A 24,434-nucleotide genomic window follows, 5' to 3' on the forward strand; every position below is an offset into this window, starting at 1 on the left:
GATTTTTTTTTGCTCAGGTTTTACCCTTGGCTTTGGAGCAGAAGGAGCTGAGGCAGGCCAGGCCCTGTTGTTGGAGTTCAAGGTTGGAAAAGACCTCTGAGATCACCAAGGCCAGCCTGGGCAGAGCTCAGCATCCCTGGTGGCTCCTGGTGGCTCTTGGCCTCTGCAGAGCAGATCAAGGAGGATCTGGGATTTCAGGGTGGGATTGTGGCTCTGTCACCGAGGGGACTGTCCTGCTGCTGCTGCCCTGTCCCAGTAAAGCTCTGCTCCCACCCTGCCCAGGCAGCGAGCGTTGCTTTGTGCCAGCCACGAGCAGATTGGGAAGAGTTATTCAGGGATGGAGGGCTGGGCATGGGGAGGGTTTTGTTAATGATTCGCTGTGAGCAAGGAGAGGCTCAGCTGCCTCTTTCATTCATTTCTCGGCTCAGCACAATCTTTTTGTTCCCAGTTCCTTTTCTCCTTTGCTTCTCTCCCCTTCCCTGCTCTTCCCCCTCCTCCTCCTCCTTGCATTTCTTTTTTCTCAAACCCTTTTCCCCCCCAATTCCTTTTCCATTCCTAGTCCCCATCTCTCTCACACACATCCTTCTTCCTCTGCACTCCTCCTCCTCCTCCCGGGTTCCCTGAGCAGGTCCCTGCCCTCCCTCCCTGCCCAGCTCCTGGGGAAGGAGACAATTTGAAGGTTTTCCACCCTCCTTCCCCCAAGCCAATCAATGGGAGCCTTCCAGCCCCACCGGGGCCTGGCAAACATGAGATCAATAAGTTATTAGCACCATTCTGTCAGCTGTAATGTGCAGATTGATCGGGGCCGGGGCTCCTGCTCGCAGCCTGGCACTTCCCCAGCCTGATAAAGATGACAGATTAAGGGAATAAGAAAAAGGAATTAAGGAGTCTGGCTGTCAAAGCTGTCACGGGCTGCAGGAGCAGCGGGGTTTTTTTCAGGGGCTGAATGAGTGCAATTGGACATTTAAATGGTGCCAAGGGGGTCCAGCCCCACCAGCAGCTCTGCTGGGCATGCCTGGGCTGAGGGAACGCTCTGGAAGGGGCAGGAAAAGCAGGATTCCAGGGAGCTGGAGCAGCTCTGCTGCCTCCTGAGCCTGCACGGGGACAGGGGTGCTGTCCCAGGGCTCAGGGACGTGAGGCCAAACAGGCTTTGCCCAAGAGGTTTGTGCTCACGGGACCCCAGAGTGGTGGGAAGGGAATTAAATAAATAAATAAAATAAACAAATTAATAAAAAATTAAAAATAAAATAATAAAAAAAATCAAATGAAATTTAAAATAAAATATATGTTATAAATTTATTTATAATAAAATTATAAATTTATTATAAATTTATAATAAATAAAAATCCTTTATTTATTAATAAATAAATTTAATTTAAATTAAATTGAAAGGGAGCACCCAGAGCCTTCCCTGCCATGGCAGGGACGCCTTGCACTGCCCCAGGCTGCTCCCAGCCCTGCCCAGCCTGGCCTGGGCACTGCCAGGGGTGGCGAATGCACAGCCTGGCTGTGCCTGTGCCTCTGGTTTGTCAGAATTCCCACTGTTCCTGCTCCTTTCCAGGCAGGGAAATGAGCCTGGACTTCCAGCCCACCCTCCCAGCTGCGTCCTTTAGAGCTTTTCTAAAAGAAAGTTGAGATTCACAAGTTTGCGATTGCTAAAAAGCCTCTCTGCAGCATATAAAATTAATTCACATCTCTCTCTTAAGTGCAGTATATCCTTTCCACGAGCCTTTCTCGCACTATGAATATTTACCACCTCCCTGTGCCTTCGGTGCTCGCTGTAAAAATGAATTTTGGGAGAGCCTGGGAGCCAGGGGGATGCTGGGGTACATTCCCTGATGGATGAGAGGCAGCAGGATGGCTCCAGCGTCCCCTGCACCTCCCTCTGGGTCACCCCTGGGCCTGGGTGTCCCCAGGGTGTCCCCAGGGTGTCCCCAGGGCTCTGGGCTGGGCACAGGGGACAGCAGGAGTGGCCGGGCTGGGCTCACAGCTCCTCTGTGGGAGCTGTCCCTGCCAGAGGAGAGCAGGGAGAGGCTGCCAAGGCATCCCAGGCTGGCCAGTGGGGACTGTCCTGCTCAGGGCTGCAGCTCAGAGCCAGGCACGATGCTTTTCCCTTTTTTGCCCTCTCCTGAAGTGATGAGGAGGAGATGGAGGATGTTTTCCCCTTTTCCCCTCTCCTGAAGTGATGAGGAGGAGATGGAGGATGTTTTGCCCTCTCCTGAAGTGATGAGGAGGAGATGGAGGATGTTTTCCCCTTTTCCCCTCTCCTAAAACGATGAGGAGGAGATGGGAGAGGGGCTGTGCTCCCGTGGATGTTGGCTGGCCCAGCCTGGGTGCTTTCCCGTGGAACTTGGCTCCATTCTCTGTTTGCTCAGGATTTTGTGCTCCAGGAATCGTTCAGAGCAGCCCCAGAGCTGGGTGGGGAGCGTGAGACAGGTCCCCATCCCTCCCCGTTGTGCAGTTTGGGCCCAAACTGGGACCCTTTGCAGCCCCTTCAGCCAAGCCCTCCCCGATTCCCTTGCCTGGTGAGCCCCCGTGCCCAGGGGTGTCCCTGGAGCAGATCCCCGTGCAGGGTGGGACGAAGCCCCCCTGTGCCTTTGGGGATCCTGGGGGTAGGGTTTCTAATCCTCCAGCCCGAGGCTCTGCTGGAAGCTGATCAGAGCCTTGGGCCGCTTAGCTGGGCTGGCTCTGCTCAGCGTGGGGAGCCTGAGGATTAGAGCAGCCAGGAGACAAAACATCCCCCAGGCTGGCTGCCGTGCCAGCTGTGCCAGCTGGGCGGTGCCCAGCTCCTGTCCTGCTGCTGCCCTGAGCCCTCACATGCACAGAGCCAGGTGGGAGCGGCCCGTGCCCATCGCCCCTGACTTTGCAGCAGCAGCAGGCCCAAATCTGCTTTGCAAATGAGCTGGCAGAGCAGCTCTGGATGCCTCAGCCCCCTCCCAGAGCCAGGCTGTGCTTTCAGTGCCTGCTGCTCATCCAGCACAGAGCCCCAGGCAGGTTCTGCTCAGCCCTGCGCCTGCAGGAGGTGCAGAGCATCACCTGAGAGGATGGGCAGGCACATCTGGGGCTCTGCTCAGCCCTGCACCTGCAGGAGGTGCAGAGCATCACCTGAGAGGAGGGGCAGGCACATCTGGGGCTCTGCTCCCCGGTCCCTGCTCTGCCTCCTTGCAGAACTCTGCAGCTGAGAGGGAGGCAGATCAGGGCAGGTTTTAATATCACAGCTGAGAGTGAAAGACATTATCAGTGGAACTGTGGAGTGATGAAGCCAGGCCGGGCAATAACCTGGTGCCAGGTCAGAGCTCTGCGGGATCCCGGTGCTGCCCTGCCCCTGCCTGGGAGGGAGATGGGGCTGAGGTGTGTGGGAATGGCTGGGAATATCAGGGAATGAGCTGGGAATATATGGGAATGGCTGGGAATATATGGGAATGGCAAGAAATGGCTGGGAATGGGCAGGGAGTGGCTTGGAATAGCAGGGAGTGGCATGGGAAAAACAGGGAAAATCAGGGAATGGCATGGGAATGGCATGGGAATAGCAGGGAATGGCTGGGAATATCTGGGAAAAGGAGTATCTGGGAATGGCTATGAACAGCTGAAAATGGCTGGGAATATCTGTGAAAAGTGGGAATATCTGGGAATATCTGTGCATAGCAGGGAATGGCTATGAATATCTGAGAATATCAGTGCAAAGTGGGAATATCTGTGAATATCTGGGCATATCAGTGCAAAGTGTGAATATTTGGGAATGCCTGTGCATAGCAGGGAATATCTGTGAATATTTGGGAATGTCTGTGCATAGCAGGGAATATCTGTGAATATTTGGGAATACCTGTGCATAGCAGGGAATATCTGTGAATATCTGTGAATATCAGTGCATAGTAGGGAATATCTGTGAATATCTGTGAATATCTGTGCATAGCAGGGAATATCTGTGAATATCTGTGAATATCAGTGCATAGCAGGGAATATCTGTGAATATCAGTGCATAGCAGGGAATATCTGTGAATATCTGTGAATATCAGTGCATAGCAGGGAATATCTGTGAATATCTGTGAATATCAGTGCATAGCAGGGAATATCTGTGAATATCTGGGCATATCAGTGCATAGCAGGGAATATCTGTGAATATCTGGGCATATCAGTGCGGAGCAGCCCCGAGGGAGCAGCGCTGCCGGCAGATGGGCCCGGGGGTGGGAGAGGAGCAGCGGGAGGGACGGGAGGGGGGAACAGGAGCCTTGGCAGAGCTGTGAAAGCGAGGAATCTTCACTGCTCACATCCCAGGGCTGTCACATGGAGCCCGTGCTGCTGTCACCAGCTCCGTGCCTGGAGACTCCTGTGCCTCCAGCCCAGCAGAGCACAGACTGGAGCTGGTTCCAAAGCCGCGGAGCCTGGCTGGGAGCAGCCCTGGCTGCGGAGGAGCAGGATGTGTGATCTTGGCCTCCGGATTGCAGCATCGGGCAAAGCTTCCAGGAAAATCAGCGCCGAGGGATGGAGCGCGGCAGGGGGAGGGACGCGGGGGCTCTGGGAGTGCTCCCTGCCAGCCCTGAGCTTGGAGAGGGGGAAACTGAGGCAGGAGGAGCGAGAGTGAAAATTCTGATTGTGTGGACGGAGAACATTCCGATTGTATGGACAGAGAAAATTCTGATTGTGTGGACAGGCTCTGGATGTGCTCCCTGCGAGCCCCAAGCTTGGGGAGCTGATATGGCTGTGCAGGAGTTGTGTAAGGGGTAAACTGAGGCAGGAAGAGTGGGAAAATTCTGATTTTGTGGACAGGGTCTGGGTGTGCTCCCTGCTACTCTCGAGCTTGGGGAGCTGACGTGGCTGGGCAGGAGTTTTTTGAGGGGTAAACCGAGGCAGGAGGAGTGAGAAAATCCCAATTGTATGGACAGGCAGCCGGGATGTGAGTGCTGAGAGCTGTCAGGGTGCTTCTGTTCTTCCCTGGCTCTCCCCAGCCCCTCTGCTCTGCTGTGCCTCCTTGCCTTTGGGTTCTGCACCATCCCCAGTGCCAGTTCTGTCCAGGATTTGGTGGCAGGGTCCTGGCAGGCTGGGTTTGGAGGCAGAAATGCCTCTTTGAAAGCCTTGAGATGCCCCTTGGGCAGAGGCACCTGCTGGGGCTGCTGTGCTCTGCTCCCCAATACATCCCCAATAAATCCCAGCCACAGCAGCACCTGGGCTGCCCAGCTGCATCCCCGGTGCTGGGGAGTGATGCTGAGTGCTGGGGACAGTTCTTGGCTGGAAATGTCCCCTGGAACAGGAGGATGCTGTTGTTGTTGTTATAAATAGGAGCAGGGGGTTTGTAACCTCCCTTAACCCCCACATTGCAGCAGCCTGGCAGTGCTTGGGCTCTCAGGCACATCCAGCCCTCTCTCTCTCTCCTCGTTTCTCAATTTTTTATTATTATTATTATCATTTTCTCTCCTTTAAGATGCTGCATCTTTAACAAGCCCTTGATAGACGAGGGTTTGGTGCTTGCAGTGACAAGCAGGCTCTTCCTTCCTGCCCATATGCACCATCATGCTTTCAGTTTCCCCGGCGTTATTAGGGAGGATATTGATTCCAAAGCTGCTCGGGGACGCTGTAATTGTGTCTCAGGGATTCGGGGCTGCTCCGAGGGCTGCAGTAATGCACAGGGCTCGAGCGTTTCCGTGCAATCCAGAGGGGGAAGATTGCTGAGGACCTTGAGGTTTTGAAGGAGGAGGAGGAGGGAGGGAGGGGAGAGACTGAGAGACAGAGGCAGACACAGATACTGTGCTAGGAAGATTCAGAGATCTGTTGTGCTTTTTTTTTTTTTTTATCCCTTCCCTGTGTTGTTTTTTTCCTCCCCTTCCTCTCCCCCCCCCCCCCAGTTGCTTTGCATCAGGGCATGAAAGGAGTGGAAACACCGGGGGGACAAAAGGCACCAGAGCAAATGATGAAACTCAGTAAGGAAATCAACTGGATTCAGAATTTATGGCTGGAAAACGTTGCATTGATCAGAGTATGAATAGTCATTATGTGCTTTTGGGCTGCGTGATTAGGAAAGCAGATCAAGGCTCTCAGGATGATGATTTTTCTTACTTTCATTTTTTTTCTCTCTCTGCTCGTAATATCAGAGTGTGTGTGTGTGTGAGAGAGAGCAGCAAAACAGCAAAGTGTCTCTGGTCTCTCCTGCAAAGTGCAGCCTCTCTGACACTCAGCTCTCTGCTCTCCCTCCAGACGAGATTCTAGGCAAGAGGAGAGTATGTTCCCCCAACAGCAGCAGTGAGTGTCCTCTGGAGAGCAAGAAAGCCCGGAGTGAGTCCCCAAAGGGTAAGTGCTGCTCTGCTCCCCATCCCCTTCCCCTTCCTTCTGCTTTCCCCCGTGGAACTCAGCTGAGATGGAGGAGGGAGGGCTGTGGGCTGGGAGCTGTGTCTGGCACCGGGGCTGCAGGAGGAGGCTCTGCTTCCCTTTATCTGCTGGCAGGGCACGCAGGGGCTGCCTCTTAATTACTGTAATTGCTTCATGATCAAAAAAACCCCAAAAAACAAAACAGGCTGCAGCCCTCCAGGTGGATTTCAGGGGTGTTCCTGCTTTCTTCAGGCAGAAATGTCTCGGTGACATGTTCAATGTGAAAGGTACACACGGGCTTATCGTGCTGGCATCTGCTCCTTTAAAGGGAAAAAGGGAGCCTGCCAGGGAGAACGGGGCTGCTGAGTTTTCTCTTGTGCATTTATGGCACCGTTCCTATAGAGATGGAATCTGCAGAAGGTTTCTCTATTTAGGGTTTGGTTTGTTGTCTTTTTATTTATTTATTTATTTATTTTTATCTCTTGATTTGCCTTCCAGTTCTTTCCTATAAACAGGATTTTTAAACTTTCTTTATGAGTGGCAAAGTGGGCTGGCTAATGGAGCCTGCAGTTAATGAGTTTGTCTCCAGGTTGGGTAAATGAGGTTTTGCAGGCCGTTTACTGAAAGGCTTTGCTGTTAATATCGGGCTAATGAGCTGTCAGTAATACCCAGCTCCGTGCCTGTGCCCAAACCTGCTCTCCCTGAGCACCCAGAGCAGCTCTGGGGCTGATCCTGCCCCATGGACCCAGCTGCATCCCAGGGACCCATGCAGGCCATCTCCAGGGGCAGCACTTTGTGCTGGAGCCTCCTTCAGCCTCACATTCTGCTTTGTGGAGATCCACTGTGGGACCTGTCCTGCATCCTGGTGGCACAGAGCGTCCCTGGCTCTGCCCTCCTTGTGCCCACAGGATGCTCTGGGGGCAGAATTCTCTGAGAGGACTATGGAAAATACCAAATCCTCTCTCGGATGTAACCCTCTCCTGCCCATTGACTCTTTCATGGCAGCAGAAATGCCTCAGATCTTGCTGGGAACCCTTTAAACTGCTCCTCCTCATGTTTTCCTTGAATTTTTCTCCCATCTGCTCTATTCCTGTTATCTCTGAAATGTTTCTGGTGGCTGTGCAGGTGAGTTCCAGGTGATGCTTCCACAGGTTCATGCACAGATTTGTTCCATCAGGCACGAGGCCCCCGGGACACACAATTTATAGTTATAGTTATAGTTATAGTTATAGTTATAGTTATAGTTATAGTTATAGTTATAGTTATAGTTATAGTTATATTATAGTTATAGTATATTTATATTATATTTATATTTATATTTTTATTTATCTGAGGTTGTGCCCCTGGTAATCCCAAGTTTGTGGTTGAGAGCCGAGTGCAGGGAACCTGTGGGGCCTGGCTGGGAATGGGCTGAACTTCACCCAAGCCAAGGGATTGCTTTGGATTCATCCTGAAGAAGTGCCCGAGCTGGCACAGGTGGATGTTTGGGGCACAGGGTCAAGTGTTGTCACTCTGTTCCTTTCCTTTGGCCTCCCCACCTTTATTTAGTGGGCTGAGGAGCCCTGGCTTTGCAGGAAGCACTCAGGATGGAATCCTGCCCTTGGCTCCCAGAGCTCCAGGGATTCCCCCAGCCTTTGAACAGAGGAACCAGGAAACCCTGAATAAAGCAAAGTTTTGTTCTCTGCTCCCACTTTGAGGTGAGGCAGAATGGAAATTGGGAACTGAGGCTTTTGCTGATCTCCCACTGGTTTTTATTAAATCCTTGGGGAGCCCCCAGGGCTGTGCTGATGCTGGAATTCATTGGAGTGGTGAGGGGCTGAGGTTTCTGTGCTCTGGGGCTGCTCTGTGCTGTGCAAAGGGGGTGACAGGAGGGGCTGTGCCCCCGGGTTTGTGTCCCGCCCCAAGCAGCAGCAGCTCCCATCCTGCTGTGGCTGCAGCAGCATCCCTGCGCCGTGGATGCCATGGGGAAAACAATCCCTGTGTCCCAGGGAGCAAGGAGGCTCCAGCTCGTGTGGGGAACCATTCCCAGATGGGATGGGCCCTCGTGGGTGCTGCCCTGGGCTTTGGGAGTGCTGCTGTGGGTGCTGCTGGGCACCGGGGGGATTTGGGAGTGGGAAGGGGGGCCAGGGCTGCCTGGAGTTCAGGGTCCCACCAGCCCCACGTGTCCTGCTGGGGGAGCCGGGGCTGCAGCATCTCCTGACACCCCTTGTCCTGCAGCCTGGGGGTCCTGGGCCTCCTGGAGGTGCTGCTGCTGCTGCACCTCCTGCATCCCTGCGGTGGGGATGGGCTCCAGGCAGGACCTGCCCTCTCCGTGCCAGAGATCCAGAGCAGGATCTGCCCCTCTCCATGCCAGAGATCCCAGCAGGATCTGCCCCTCTCCATCCCAGCAGGATCTGCCCCTCTCTATGACAGAGATCCCAGGCAGGATCTGCCCCTCTCCAGAGATCCCAGCAGGATCTGCCCCTCTCTATCACAGAGATCCCAGGCAGGATCTGCCCCTCTCCATCCCAGCAGGATCTGCCCCTCTCTATCACAGAGATCCCAGGCAGGATCTGCCCCTCTCCATCCCACACTGGCCCTGGGAGCAGCTCTGGCTCAGGCCCAGCTGGGCTGGATCTGAAAGAGCCTTTGGAAGGGGAGCCTTTGGAAGGGGAAGCTCTGGAAGAGGAGGGTCTGGAAGAGCCTTTGGAAGGGGAGCCTTTGGAAGGGAAGGCTCTGGAACAGGAGCTCTGGAGGAGGAGCAGAGAGCCCGTGGCCCCGCTGGCGCTGCGCGGCCGCTCCTGGCGTGCCGAGGGGAGCAGAGGCAGCCAAGGCAATCCCTGCTGCTGCTCCCTGGCTGAGTGCACAAACACCTGTGGGGCTGGAAACCCTCCCAGGGGGACACAGCCCCCGTGCCTGGCCTGCTCCCTGCCCAGAGCTCGCTCCAGAGATCAAAGGGGAGCCCTGGCTGGGCTGGGGAAACGGGGCCCTGCCAAACGGAGCAGAACGTTCTGGAGCCAGGCCTGGGCTGCCAGGGCAGGGGGACACGGTTCCCCAGTGAATGAATCCTCTCCTGCCTGCCTGCACAGCTCCTTCCCCAGTGAATCCTCTCCTGCCTGCCTGCACAGCTCCTTCCCCAGTGAATCCTTTCCTGCCTGCCTGCACAGCTCCTTCCCCAGCGCCTCGAGGCTGGAACCGGAGGATGGGAAAGGGAAAATTGGGAAGAGCGTTCAGTTCCTGCTGGAGCAGCTGGAAAATCCCTCTGGTGGGAGCCTCGGGGAGGTGGGAGAGCAGGATGGATGGAGGGCTGGGAGAGCAGGAGCAGGCTGGATGGATGGAGAGGTAGGAAAGCAGGCTGGATGGAGGGCTGGGAAACACACCCAGGGAAGGCTCTGGGGCTCTCACCCTGGATGGGGGTGAGCTCACAGGCTGCTGCTCTGCCATCCTCCTCTCTGTGCTGCTGGGGACCAGTTAAACCAAAACAAGATCTCTGCTTAACAGGGGAGCCCAGAACCAGAGCTGGACTGCAGCTGAGCGGTTCAGACCCAGCCTCTGTCCGTCTGTCCCTCTCCCTGGGGGGACACCCACACACTGGTGGCTTTGGCAGCTGTTTCCCCAGTTATGCCAGGGGAAGAAATGAGGTTTTGGCCCTGTTCACAGCATCAGTGCCCCTAAGCCAGGCTGCTGAACATGCCAGGAGTGGGCACAGGCAGGAGAAACCCCTGAGGCTGCTGAGCCAGCCCTGGGCTCTGGGCTCAGCTGGGTTTGCTGCAGGTCCTTGGGGTTCAATAAAGGGAACTTTGGCCTGTCTGGGGTGTGCTGATGGACAGGCTGGGTGCTCCTGCCTCGTCTGCATTGCCTGGGCAGGATGAGCCTGGGGAGATGCCCTGGTGCAGCAGGGAAATGTCCTTGGCTGTGCAGGAGCTGAGTGCCCAGGGGCTGCCCTGGCTGTGGGGGGACATGGGAGGCTGGGCTGGGCTGCTCAGGGCATGTGCTGGGGCTGCAGAGGGCCCAGCAGATGCCAGGCCTGGCTCTCACAGCCTGCCCAGGGCTGGCCAGAGTCCATTTCACACCTGGCGCCTGCGGGAGCTTTGGCAGATCAGTCTCCAGCATTACCCCTGGTAATGACAAAAGCAGACAGCAAAGCTCCAGCAAAGCTGGAATTACTGCTGGCTGAGTCATGTGAAATCTCCCAAGTTTTAAGCGTGGAAATCCAGCCTTTCCCTGGATTCCTCCTTCCTCTTAGCCTCCCCTCTCAGCCACCCCCGTTGTCCCTCCCCTCCCTGCACCTGAAATCTGCTCTGCGGCTGATCCCGTGGAGTTTATGATAATTAAGTGTTATTAAATCCCCTCCCCCCTCCCTTTTCTTTGCTCTAATGACACAGCTGTGGGGGGAGAAGAAAAAAAAAAAAATCAGTGTTTTTCTAAATCAGGTCTGTGGCTTTGCTCCTGAGACCTTTGGGTAAGAGCATCAGGAGGGAGCTGAGGCAGTGAGCTCCTGCATCCCGGGGGCAGGAGGAGGAGGAGGAGGGAATCCTCCCTGCTGGGAAGAGACCTGGAAGGGAATTCTGCCCTCTCCTCCCTCCCCTGCTGCTGCCAGGGCTGTCCTGCAGGTTTGGGATGGGGCTGGGGGAGCAGGGCTGTTCCCAGAGCAGCCCTCGGGGTCTGGGTTTGGGGCTGGGGGACCCGTGGCAGGCAGGCAGCCCAGCTGCTCATCCAGCAGGGCCGGGAGCAGCCCAGGGAGGCAGCAGCGTGCAGATGTGGGTCACTGGGGCACGGGCTGGGGCTGCAGGGCAGCCAGAGTGCTGTGTGAGCAGAGCCCTGGCCCTGCTGCAGGGCTGGGCTGAGCTGGAGGCATGTCCCTGCTGCTCTTGGCAGCCGGGGATGCAGCCCTGCCGTGCGGAAATGGTGTGTGGCTCAGATTATTATTATTATTATTATTATTATTATTATTATTATTATTATTATTATTATTATTATTATTATTATTATTATTTCAATAACCATAATTACAATAATTATTATTGTTGTTATAGTTACTCATTATTCATTGTTATTTATTTTTCTATTTTATTATTGTTATAATTAATTATTGGGATGATGATGAGATGATGGTGATATCATGATGATGGTGATATCATGATGATGATGATGATGATATCATGATGATATTATGGTGATGATGATGATGATGATGTTGATGATGATGATGATGTTTCCCTCCCGTATTTTGGGGAGGGGGTGGTGGTCTCATTACAACCCATGGAAAGTTTCACCTCCAGAGGCTGAGCCCCGTGGGTTGGTTCAGACCAAGGCAGCACCAGCCCCTGAGCTGCCCCATTTCCGAGCCCCTGTGTGTGCTGGGCTGTTCCTGCTGCCCCCACGCCCCTTTCCCGATGGGAGCCCCTCTCTCAGCCCCCAGCAGCATTTCCAGGGCCGTGCTGTGGCAGGTGCCACCCCGCGAGCCCTGCACAGGAACTGGGCACACAGGAGGGTGGCCCTGTCCGTGCCAGCCCTGCCACCCCCTCCCCTGTGCCTGGGAGTTCCTCTGTGGGTAATGAAAAGGCTTTGCCTGTGGGAGAGATGCCAGATAAAGCAGCGCTGGAGCAGCCAGGGCGGAGAGCAGTAATTACTGAGAGCTGTGCTTACAGTAAACACAAACCCCTGCGGTTTTCCTGCCAGCCTGGGATCCCTCGGGCACTGCACGGGCAGGGAGGGGCTTTGGGAGCCCCCAGGGGGCTGGGGCACGGGGCCAGAGGGGAAACAGCCGGCTCTGAGGTGTCCTGCTGAGGGCTGGGCGGGTGGGTGGCAGCACTGACCCTGCGGTGGGTGGCACTGTCCCTTGGGGGTGTGTCAGCATTGTCCCTTGGGTATAGGTCAGCACTGTCCCTGCGGTGGGTGGCACTGTCCCTTGGGGGTGTGTCAGCACTGTCCCTTGGGTATAGGTCAGCATTGTCCCTTGGGTGGGTGGCACTGCCCCTTGGGAGGGTGTCAGCACTGTCCCTGCGGTGGGTGGCACTGTCCCTTGGGGGTGTGTCAGCACTGTCCCTTTGGTGGGTGGCAGCACTGTCAGGCCTTGCTCTGCTGAGTTCTGAATTACCAACAGGCTTCTCAGTTCTTACAAGGAAAGAATTCCCCCAATTGACAGAATTCCCCCAAATTCTCAGAATCCTCAGGTTGGGAGGGACCTTCAAGACCACTGAGTCCAGCTCAGCCCCAACACCTCAACTAAACCTTGGCACCCTGGACTCATTTGGGATGGGTTTGGGAGATGTTCCTGAGCTCTTGACTCATTTGGGATGGATCTGGGAGATGTCCCTAAGCCCTAGACTCCTTTGGGATGGGCTTGGGAGATGTTCCTGAGCTCTGGACTCACTTGGGATGGGTTTGGAAGATGTTCCTGAGTCCTGGATTCCTTTGGGATAGGTCTGGAAGATGTTCCTGAGCCCTGCTCTCATTCCAGAACATCATCACCTGTCTGTAAAAACCTTCTTCCCAACCTCCAGCCTGAATTCCCCTCGGTGCAGCCAGCACATCCCCTCTGATACTCCCCATAAATACCAAATGTGAGCGGACACCCAGCTGTCCCGCAGGCAGACCCCGTGTCCCAGCAGCCCCATTTCCCCGGGGCTGAGCGTGTCCGTGTGTCCGTCTGTCCCCAGAGACGTCGCAGACGCCGGCGCTGGAGGAGGTGGCGCAGATGACCCCCGAGGAGCACTACAGGCGCATGATGTCTGCCCTCAACGAGCACGGCTCCTTCGAGGAGCAGCAGCAGCAGCAGCGCCTCTTCCAGCTGGCCAACAGCATGGCAGTGCCCAGCCACGGGGGTAGGCATGGCCAGCACGGGCACGGGGGCTGCTGACACGGGGGGAGTGCCATGGGGGCGGCCCCGAGCCCTGGGGGTGTTTGGGGTGGGTTTGGGAGATGGCCCTGAGCCCTGGGGCTGTTTGGGATGGATCTGGGAGATGTCCCTGAGTCCTGGGGCTGTTTGGGATGGGTTTGGGAGATGTCCCTGAGCTCTGGGGCTGTTTGGGGTGGCTTTGGGAGCTGTCCCTGAGCTCTGGACTCCTTTGGGATGGGTCTGGGACATGTTTTGGAGGGAGCTGGCTGCATCCAGCACGTCCGGGGCTGTGCCTAAAGGGGGCACCAGGAGGTTGCAGGATCATGAGCATCCCTGCACAGGTAGAGCATCCCTGCACAGGTACAGCATCCCTGCGCAGGTACAGCATCCCTGCACAGGTAGAGAGCAGGGCTGGCACGTCCTGCCTGCCTCAGGAGCAGCGGCAGCCCCAGCAGAGCATCGCTGGAGCTGCAGGAGGATCTGTGCTCCTGGTGTGAATCCCCAGGGCTCCTTGTTAGGTTAATGAAGAGGCTGTCTTCTTTTCCACTCTGTTTGATTTGGTTGGCTTCTCTGGGGGCAGCAAGGATTGCTGTGGAGGAAGGATTTGCTTATCAGCACAGGCACAAACACAAACCTGCCCCGGCCCCGTGGGGAGGTGGCAGCAGCTGGGGCTGGGGCTGGGGCTGTGCCAGGCACTGCAGAGCCCCTGCAAACCCAGCTCTGGTGGCTCAGTTTGTGTGCCACAGGGCCGGGATGGCACATAGGATGCACAGAGGGTGACAAAAGGGTGGCACTGAATATTCAGACTGGCAGGGCTTGGGCACAGCACAGAGTGTGGGGTGGCACCAGGCTGGCACAGACACTGGCCCTGGTGGCTGCTGGCCACAGGCACGTGTCCATCCCTCCAGAGTGTGCTGGGGGACAGCTGGGTCACCCCTGCCCTCAGAATAACGAGAGGAGCTCATTATTACCTTGAGAGCCTGGCGTGTTTTTGTGGTGATGATTAAATTCCCTCATCAGCATTTGGGGGGGGTCACGCTGGGGTTTGGGGGGAGAAGGAGCCTGCACAGGCACACTGGCTGGGGGAGCTCTGACAAGACAAAACTTGGCGTATTTTTGGATTGTCTCCACACCACGGGGCTCTGGTTGGGCTATAAATTATTAGTGCCAGTACAAAGCGCAGTTTATCTGCGGGCTCACACGGAGGCACCAATAACATTAATAATTTAAAAAATGTTAATAATTTAGAAATCTTTTTTTTTTTTTTTTAATTGCTTTCCAGCCCCCCCCCCCCCCCCTCCTCCTCCCCTGTTCTCCCAGTGGCATTCATCCCACATTCTGAATTCAGTCTGTCTCCGTGCCTGGAACCTCCATCCGCCAGCGTCCCTCTGTCAATCAATCTGATTTCCCAACTGTCAGGGTGGGATTGTAAATAACAGATCCTCGGGGGGGCCCGGGCAGCAGGCAGGGAGGGGAAGGCAGGGGAGAGGAGGGGGTGTGAGCGGGGGTTGTTGCGGTCACTCAGGATCAATGCGGCTCCTGCAGCTGGCTGCACGCCAGCCCTCTAAATTACAGCCGCCGTGGCAATCAGCACTGACCTGGGCTTTTCAGATAATTAATTTATAAACATTGCAAGGTTGCACGCTCTGCCTGCCTCGGCGAATTCTCGGGGTTTTTTTTTTTTCTGTGATCTGATGGTGTTTGGCTGTTCCTTGCGTGCTTGTGCAGTTCAGAATGGTTTCAGTGTTTGTCCCCTCGGCTGGGGCAGGAATGTGGGCAGGAATTGGGCACTGCTGTCCCCCTGTCTGGGGCAGGAATGTGGGCAGGAATTGGGCACTGCTGTCCCCCTGTCCAGGGCAGGAATTGGGCACTGCTGTCCCCCTGTCCCCCTTGCTGCCAGCACAAACAGCAGCTGTGGGAACGTTCCCAGCCCAGCACGGGGCTCCAGCCCTGAGCATCACCACGGTGTTGGATGCTGTGATTGATGGAGCTCAGGCTGGGCTGGGCACACCTTGGTGCCAGGAGGGCTGGCTGGGATTTGCAGAAAGAGCCTGGTGGGGAAAAGGGAGACACAGAGATGGGAAGTGTGGCGTTCCCAGGGTTTGCAGTGCTCCTACAGCTTTACAGTGGGAAGAGGTGCATGAGGTGCATGTGCTGCTGAGTGTGAGGGCTCTGAGGGCCGGTGCTGGAGCTGATCCTGCCCAGGCTGTGCTCGGGGAGGTAAATCTGCCCGTGCTGCTGCTCTCCCCAGCTGTGCTGTGGTTTCCTGTGGCATGCTGATGGTGTCAGGGAGGTTTCCTCTGCGGGGATGTTTCCTGCGCACCACGTGAAAGGGCAGCAGAGGCTCTGGGTGGGGTGTGAGCTGTGTGCAGGGGGATTTCACACTGATGCCGGCACTGAGGGACTCCTGGCACAGGTGTGTCCATGTCACTTGTTCCCTGGGGCCAGGGCAGGGCACCTGGGCTGTACCTGCATCACCTGCCCCTCCCTGGGGCTCCTTGGCCGTGTGCATGTGTGATTCTGGCCTTGCCTGCTCTGTCCATCCCAGGGCACCGTGTGGGCTGCACTGACCCCTCGAGGGGCTGTGCAGGTGTCACTGCACGGGTGTCACAGGCAGGGTGACACAGTTATTGCAGGCTCGGTGTCACAAATGTCACAGGCAGGGTGACACAGGCAGGGTGACCTGGCTGTCACAGGCAGGGTGGTGACACATGTGACAGTCCTGCCATGGTCCCAGGGCAGTGCAGGCTGAACGAGGGCTGCGTTTCCCCCTCACCTGCAGCTGTCTCGGGGCACTGCTTGGGCTGGGAGGGGGGTCCCCTTCTGTGCCCCATGCTCAGCTGCTCGGGGCCCGGCCCTTCCCTGTGCTGGGCGGGTTCAGCGCCGCAGAGCCCCACGGGGCACAGAGAGCCCCGACAGACACGTTGGGAGCGGGGCAGGTGCCAGCGCGGCTCCGCTCGGGACCGGCCGGGAGAGGGAGCGCGGGCAATGAACGCCTCGCTCTCCTCCCGCTCCCCTCGCTTCCATCCATCCCTCCTTCCATCCTTCCCTCCCTTTTTTCCGCTCCTTCCCTGCCTCCCTCCCTCCGGCAGGAAGGCAATTAAGCCGCAAATCCACCCCCCTGCCGTAGTTGCACAATTTCCTCCGCCGCCCGACTCCCAGGGCGGCGGGGGCGGATCGCGCCCGGAGCCGCTCGGAGCCGGGGCCGCCGCTCCCCGCGGGGTGAGAGCCGAGTGGGAGCCGGGGCCGCCGCTCCCCGCCGGGCTCCGCCGCCGCCCCGGCGCCCGAGAGCCGCCCCGAGCCGCGGGCTGGCCCCGGGGGAGACAGACCGGGAAGGGGGAACAGACCGGGAAGGGGGAACAGACCGGGAAGGGGAGACAGACCGGGGAAGGGGGAACAGACCGGGGAAGGGGGAACAGACCGGGGAAGGGGAACAGACCGGGGAAGGGGAGACAGACCGGGGAAGGGGGAACAGACCGGGAAGGGGGAGCAGACCGGGGAAGGGGAACAGACCGGGGAAGGGGGAGCAGACCGGGGAAGGGGAACAGACCGGGGAAGGGGAGACAGACCGGGGAAGGGGGAACAGACCGGGGAAGGGGGAGCAGCGGAGCCGCCGTGGCCCGGGGGCTGCGGGCACGGCCGGGAGCGGCCCCGGGGCACAGCGGGTCCGTGTGCGTGTCCGTGCGTCCAGCGGTCTCGGGGCGCAGCGGGTCCGTGTGTCCGTCTGTGTGTCCGCGTGTCCGTGTGTCCGAGCGGGGCTCGGGGCCGGCCGGCAGCAGCTCCAGCAGCTCCTCCAGCAGCTCCTGACCGTTCGCTCCCCCGTGTCCCCAGATCTGCTCCGGGCGCGGCAGGAGGTGGCGGCGGCGGCGGCGCGGACCCCGGGCGCGATGGAAGCGCACATCCCCTCGGGCAGCAACTCGTCCAGCCAGCGCAGGAAGCAGGGCCTGCCCCAGCACCGCGACAGCCACTTCCCCGACAGGTACCGGGCACGGCCCGGGGGCGGGGTTTGCCGGGCCGGGAGGGCTGGGATGGGATGGGATCAATGGGATGGGATGGGATGGGATGGGATCCATGGGATGGGATGGGCAGTTTGGGAGTCACCGTGCCTGGAAGTGTTCAAAAAGCGTGTGGATGTGGCACTGGGGATGTGGTTTGGTGGTGACCATGGTGGTGTCCATGGTGGCTGGACTCTGTGGTTTTAGAGGGTTTTTCCAGAATTTGGGGTTGTGTAATTCTGAGCTGGGCAGAGCTGATTTCCCTGGCAAGGTGTGACCGTCTCCTCTGGGGGTTGTACACGTGCTGGGTGGGGATGCTCCTGCCCCTCTCTGGGGCGTCTCTGTGGAAGGGGGGGAGTCTCTGCCTGTGCACATCCACATCCAGGGGAGTGAGTGCCAGGCTGGGATGATCCCAAACCTGTGCTGGAGGTGCCACTCTCACCTGTCGGTGGGCACAGAGCAAGCTGAGGTGTTGAAGTTTGCATTTCGTAGCATCCCCTGATAATGAGAGAGGAGAAACGCTCTGAGGTGGAACAGAGAGAGAAGTTTTCTTTGTTAGGGAAAGGAGCCTCAGCTTGCCTCTCCCACTGCCGGGAGTGCTGGAAAGCTGATATCCCCCACCCCCAGGAAATTCTAGCTCATTTATCTTGCTCTGTGCCACGAGCCATTCCCTCTGCAATCAAGAACTTCAGAGGGAAATTAAATTAAAGCTGTGCGCGTTCCTGACAGCGATGGAGGGGCAGGAGGGGGCTGTGGGGATGCGCGGGCTGTGCATGTCATGGGATGAGCAGTGAAGGGCTCTGGCATTTCCACTTCTCTTGGCTTTTGTGCCGGGCTGGGGGCAGAGCAGGCTGCACCATCAGCCCTGCAGTGAGTGCACGGATGTGCTGAGCCCAGAATTCCCCCATTCAGAGCCTTGGAGATCCTGCCTGGATTTCCTGCTCTCCCAGCAACACCTTTGCACTGTGGAGGGGCCGGGCAGCTCTGGAAGGCTCTGTCTCTCCCACAGCGTGTGCTTTGGCTAACCCAGGCCATAAATCCCCGCTCCTGAGCAGACCTGGGAGGAATGCAGGCACGCAGGAGCCTCCTGCAGCCCTTTCCCCAGCGCTGTGTGGGCTGGAGAGGAGCCAGCCCGGCCCCGGGGCTGCCTCAGAAAGCGCCCACGGCAGGGTGGGGGCTGCTCTGGGGAGGGGGGCTGGTGCCGAGGAACCCGGGGCTGCCATTCATTAATTATTAATTAATTGGGAGCTGCTCAGGTGAGGGGTGCTCGTGGGGAGGTCCAGAGGAACCCAGGGGTGCCATTAATTAATTATTAATTAATTGGAGGCTGCTTGTGGGGAGGTCCAGAGGAACCCAGCGGTGCCATTAATTAATTAATTATTAATTAATTGGAGGCTGTTCACGGGGAGGGGCTGCTCGTGGGGAGGTCCATGTAATATCAGGAGTGCCATTAATTAATTAATTATTAATTAATTGGAGGCTGCTCACGGGGAGGGGCTGCTGTAGGAGGGGTAGGCTGAGCATGGGGAGGTCCAGATAAACCCAGGGACCCAGGGGTGCCATAAATTAATTAATTATTAATTAATTGGAGGCTGCTCACGGGAAGGTGCTGCTGGCAGGAGGGGTGAACTGAGCTTGGGGAGGTCCAGGGGTGCCATTAATTAATGAATTAATTATTGCATCTTTGCTGGTCAGAAAGGGGCTGGGAGGTTGGCTCTGTGGGGATGAGGCACACAAACACACAGATACGGATTTTCTTGGGCCAAGGTCGTGGTTGTGGCAGAGTGGTTGGTGCCTTCATCTCTGTGCTCCCTGGAGTCAGTGGAACTGAGGCATCCTGCCAACAGCAGACCCAAGGCACAGTCTGCTGGAGAATTCATTTGGCTTCGTGGTTTTGGTTTCCTGGATCCCTTTGGAGATGGATCCAGCTGGGATGCCAGGGCCTGGCGGTCTGCTTGGGGAGATGCTCAAGTTCAGTGTTATAAAAAGACTTGGAAGAGGAGAGGGTACAACTGAAAGGTGCCACCGTAAGCACTCCAGCCTGGAGCTCCTCCATCTGCACGCTGCTGCCTCTCCTGCAGGGCTGGCAGGTGGCTGTAGCCTGCAGAGCTGCTGGGATGCTGCTCCTCGGCTGTGCCTCCAGGGTCTGTTGGCAGAGTTCTGCTGGGCTCCTTCAGCCTGGCATTTCCTCCCCGAGGTGCTCATCCCTGCTTCTCTCTGCGCGGGGAAGAATTCCTCTTGAGGGCAAATCTCTCATGGCCTGCACGGGGAAGGGCTTGGAGAGGAGCTGGGGCAGGGCTGGGTGAGATGTTGGGCTCTGTGCTCATTGGGCTTAGAGAGGAGCTGGGGCAGGGCTGGGTTTCTGTGCTGCCCTCTCTGCTCACTGATGTGAAGCTCCTTGGCTGTGTTGGGTGCGTTTTTCTGTGCTGGCAGCTGTTGGGAGTTGGTTTTTGTGCCTGCACTGTGAGCTGTGGGCTCTGGGGGTCCCACCCCTCTCAAGGGAGGAGAGGGCAGAGCCAGGCAGGTGCTGAGGCAGGTGTTGGCACAAGCAGTGTGGCTCTGAGCAGGCAGGGGGAGCACAGCTCGTCCCCCAGGAGCCGGGGGAGGCAGCAGGAGTGCCAGGAGCACGGAATGTGCCAGGCTGAGGTGCAGCCTCCCCACCAAAGGGTCCTGGGAAGCCCAGCCCCTTGGCAGGACTGAGCTGGGCTGGGAGCCCGAGAGAGGCACCCCCTAAAACACCCCCTGCCTCCCTGCAGGGGCTGACAGACACCCTGCACCAGCCAGAGGCTTCCTCTCAGCAGAGATGTGCCCAATTACCCAGCCTGGCTTTTTGGATTCCCTTCCTCCCATCTGCTGTTGCTGCGGTTTGTTCTCCACCGCCTCATTCCTCCTCCCTGCTCTGGGGAGGTTTTCCTTTTCCTGCTGGCTCCTTGGGCTCAGCTCCTGCTTTCTGTGGGCACCGGCTCCTGCCCTGTCTGGGCACCATCTCCTGCCCTCTGTGGGCACCAGCTCCTGCCCTGTCTGGGCACCCCTCCTGCCCTCTGTGGGCACCAGCTCCTGCCCTGTCTGGGCACCCCTCCTGCCCTCTGTGGGCACCATCTCCTGCCCTCTGTGGGCACCATCTCCTGCCCTCTCTGGGCACCATCTCTCTCCTGCTCTCACCCACCCCAGCCCTGTGTCCCCTCTCCTCTCTGCAGGCTCTGTTGTGCTGATTTCTGCCCTGCCAGGATCCCTCCTCCCTGGTTCCCACCTGGCTGAAGGTGCTGCAGAGCAAAGGCCAAAGATCCTGCCCTGGTTTGGTTTCAGCAGTCTGCATTTTGAGGGGGCAGCACAAAGCAGCCCCTCTCCAGTGCCAGCACATGTTCTTTTCCTGCCTGGAAATCCCAAACAGCATTTCTAGCAAGGCCTTTGATTTTATTTATTCTCCCTTGCTGGCAGTGTCTGGGGATGGCAGAGCAGCCAGGAGCTCTGTGCCTCCTGCCCGTTACCTCGGGTTTAAAGTGTCTCTTCCTATCAAATGCAGAGCAGAAGAAAGCAGAGCTTTCATGCATTCTTTGCCCCCCTCCCTTCCCTCTTCTTCCATCCGTTCTAAATTTATTTCCATGCCTTGCCGGTTTCAATCTGTATTTCCTGACCCTCTCGCATCTCCAGTCACAGCCTGTGCTCCCAGCCTGCCCCCAGAGCCTGGCTCGAGCCAGGGGGGAGCTCTGCTCCAGCCTGGGGAGGATATCATGGGGTTAAAGTGAAAGGCTTGGTTTTAACAGTATAATGTGTAACCCCATAATGACTTTAAATATTGATTATTTGAAGGCCATTAGTGCTTATTGTTAAAGAAAAGTCGATACTTTTTAAGCCTCCGAACCATTTGTCTCCTGTTAAAGGACATATCAAATTTAGCAGCGTGCAGTGCAAATCCCCTAATACCCAGCTCACAAGCCTCCAGCTGGCATTTCAGGGGGGAAAAAGGAAAAGGGGGCAGGGGGAGGAATGTGAGCAGCACAGAATTGCTCTCTTCCAGAGAAGGACAAGGCTTATCAGATGTAATTGCCAGGGGCTAAATTCACCTCCTCAGAGCAGGGCACTGCAGTTCTGACTCTGAGCCGAGGAGAAAGAGGAGGAAGGAATTTGGGGATCTGAGGCTGGCAGGTACCTGGGAGGGGATGCAGGGTCAGTGTTTGCTGCACACCTGGCTGAAGGCACAGCAGCCTTTGTTGAGGTCTCAGGGGCTTTGTGCTCTGGCCTTGCCAGTTCTTCTCCCAGCTGGCTGGCAAGGCTGGGAGGGTGCCCAGGCTGTGCCAGGGCACAGCGTGGTGCTGCTGCCTCCCTCCTGTGCCAGGGATGGGGCAGAGGGGCTGGCAGGGAGCAGGGCAGGCTCCAGCAGGTTCTGTGCCCGTGGGTGGCTCTGTGGGCTGGCACAGAGGGTCTGTCCCTCGTGTCACACAGCTGAGGGGCTCCCCAGGGCTCTGCCCGGCCCAGGAAGGCAGGGAAGCTCTGAGGGAATGAACTGCAGAGTCTGGAGCAGATGTGAATTCCTCAGGGATCAAAGTCGTGCCCGTAGCACAACATGAAAGCATCAAAACAACCTGGGGAGAGCACTGGGCTGCCACCATGGGAGAACCTCTGCTTTTCCAGCTCCCAGCCCTGACCCCGTCCCACCCTCTGCTTCCTGGGCACAGACTGGCACCAGCCAAGGAGCTCCTTGGTTTTTGGGCTCTCCATGGGCAGCGTGGATGTCCCGCAGCACCCTGCACATCCCCAAGGCAGGCGGGGGAAGGAGGGCACGGCCACGCGATGGTTAACAGCGGCTTGATTTCCTAAATTGCTTCTTATAAAACGACCAGCACGTCTGCCAGGCTCGTCTCGCCGTGATTACAGCTAATTACGATCGAGCGGACACCTCGGAGCCCCCGTCACGCCGCTTTAATTGTCCCTCATTCATCGGCGGGCCGGCCCGGGTGGCAGCAGCACTTGGCAGCCCCGCGACCGCGGCCCGGCTAATTGCGAGGCCTCGGGGATCGGGGCAGGTGATTACACACTTCACGGTGTAATTACATAAGCATCGCTTGGCTGCTGCCCCGGCTCGGAGGCGAAGGTCGAGCGCGGCGTTACCTGAGATTAATTGGAGCTGCCAGCGGCGCGCGGGCGGCATTAACATTGCGGCAGCCGCGATCGATCCGCGCCGCGCCTCCAGACACCGCCGGGGCTCAATTAGGTTAGGGCAGAGCCGGGGAGGGGGGCACGGAGCCGGAGAGGCCACGGGGACGGCGGGCAGGAGGGGAGGGGGCACCGGGAATAGGGGGACTGGGGAGGGGGAGCGCAGCCGGGTCGGTGTGGTGTAGTGGATGCACAGAGTGGGGTAAAGTGGAGCTGGGAAGGGCTCTCCTCGCCCGCTTTGTGCTCAGGAATCCTTGTCTGGCTGTCCATGAGCTGTCCATGCCCATGAACTGTCCATGGCCATGAGCTGATCCATTCCTATGAGCTGTCCATGCTCGTGATCTGATCCATTTCCAGAAGCTGATCCATTTCCATGACCTGGTCCATGCCTGTGATCTGATCCATTTCCACGGTCTGATCCATGGCCATGGCCTGATCCATTCCCCTGAACTATCCATGCCCACGAACTGATCCATTCCCACAATCTGATCCATGCCCATGAACTATCCATGCCCACAATGATCCATGGATGGCCAGGATGCTCCCGTTGTTATCCCCCCGCAGCAGCGCCTCTGCACGTGCTGTGTTTGTTGCAAAGTCACAGGCACCTTCTGCCTCCCTGTGCCTTGGCCTCCAGCCTCTCCCAGAGCAGATTTTTGCAGGGAGATACTGTAAAATGAAAATAAACGGCCCGGCACTTGGCTGTGCCTCTGGATGCCCTGCTGAAGGTAATAATGTTGTAAGTGGCCATCAAAAGGAATTAAGAGACGTGCAGCCGGAAAGCAGATTTGCTTGCAGGCTCCCAGGGCAGATTTGACTAATGGAAGAGACCTTGGCTCTTATTCCCTTCCTGCCTTTTTTTTCCTGCTTTCCCTGCTGCTGCAAGTGCTCCCTGCCTCTCTCCAGGATTGTCCCCTTCCCACCACCCAGCGCTGCCTCTCTGAGTCTCCCCAGCCCCTGGCATCTGCTCTGCCCATTCTGCCTGGCTTCACCCACCCTTCTCCAGCAGATTCCTTCCCCCTGACCCCACTGCCCTTCCTGCTCACATCCCTCTCCTGTCTGTATTTCCCTCTGCCTCACTTCAGCTCTCCTCTCCATGATTAAAGGTCATCCCTTAGCCCAGCTAGGACAAGGGTTTTTGCAAGCCAGTGATGCTTTCAGATCTTCCCAAACCCACTCCCCAAGCACAGAATTCCTTCTCAGGTGTGAGGCAGTGGAGGCAGAAACCCAAATGTGATGAGGGAGGGGCACATGGAGCATCCTCAGCCCTCCCTTTTAAGCTGCCAGGGCAAATCCTTTGGACAGCCCGGCTGAAAGGCCACAGGAGCAAAGGTGGGAAATGTGTGGGACCTGTGGAGTCCTGGCTGCTTTGTTCCCCTTTTGGTTCTGCTCTTTTTGCTTTTTTCTCTCCACTTCAGAAGCTCTGCATGAGGGTGAGGAGGCAGAGAGAGCCTCTGGGGCAGGATGCAGCTCATCTGGAGCCAAGATGTTCTTCCTGAGCCCTTGGGAGCCTCCAGGTTTCCAACAGGGCTTTATTTTGTGATTCCTGCAGGGAGATCTCCCACCCTCCGCCTCTGCTGTCGCCCCAGAACGCTCCCCACATCGCCCTGGGGCCCCACTTGAGGCCTCCCTTCCTCGGGGTGCCTTCAGCACTGTGCCAGACACCAGGTGAGCGCCCAGGTGATGCCAGGGCAGGGCAGAGGGGCAGCCTGGGACAGTCTGCCCTGCAGCCACACAGGATTTCTGTGTCTCCCCATGGCTGCTGGGACAGTTTGCCCTGCAGCCACACACCCCACACACATTTCAGTGTCTCCCCATGGCTGCTGTGCCATCTTGCCCCTGGTTCTGCAGCCAGAGGAGCAGATTCCTTGGCTGCTCTTCCTGGCCCTGTGTTCCTGCCATGGCAGCGAGGGGGATAGCTGGGCTCTGGAACAAAAAGCAGCACTCAGGTGGGACACTCAGGTGTCCTTTTTCCCCCTGGGGAGCTGGCCCTGGGGCAGCCAGGGGTCATTGCTGACAGCAATAACCTGCAGCGTTCTCCCTGCCCAGGTTACGGGTTCCTGCAGCCGGCACAGGCAGAGATGTTTGCACGGCAGCAGGAGATGCTACGGAAGCAAAACCTGGCCAGGTAGGAGTGGGAAGGGCTGGGTTTGTCCTGCTGTGGG

The 24,434-nt window shown here is 57.4% G+C and overlaps 1 protein-coding gene across 1 annotated transcript in view; it reads left to right on the forward strand.

Moving 5' to 3' along the window:
• The window catches only part of SAMD11 (sterile alpha motif domain containing 11), a 64,291-nt gene that overhangs the window by 31,200 nt on the left and 8,657 nt on the right, over positions 1-24,434 (forward strand). The window contains exons 6-10 of the mRNA XM_058818635.1: positions 6,190-6,282; positions 12,942-13,106; positions 16,952-17,099; positions 23,822-23,937; positions 24,319-24,397. Coding sequence (XP_058674618.1) covers positions 6,190-6,282; positions 12,942-13,106; positions 16,952-17,099; positions 23,822-23,937; positions 24,319-24,397 — 601 coding nt within the window. The remainder of the gene's footprint in view (positions 1-6,189; positions 6,283-12,941; positions 13,107-16,951; positions 17,100-23,821; positions 23,938-24,318; positions 24,398-24,434) is intronic.

Source organism: Ammospiza caudacuta, chromosome 22 (assembly GCF_027887145.1).
Source record: "Ammospiza caudacuta isolate bAmmCau1 chromosome 22, bAmmCau1.pri, whole genome shotgun sequence".
Taxonomy (NCBI): Eukaryota; Metazoa; Chordata; class Aves; order Passeriformes; family Passerellidae; genus Ammospiza; species Ammospiza caudacuta.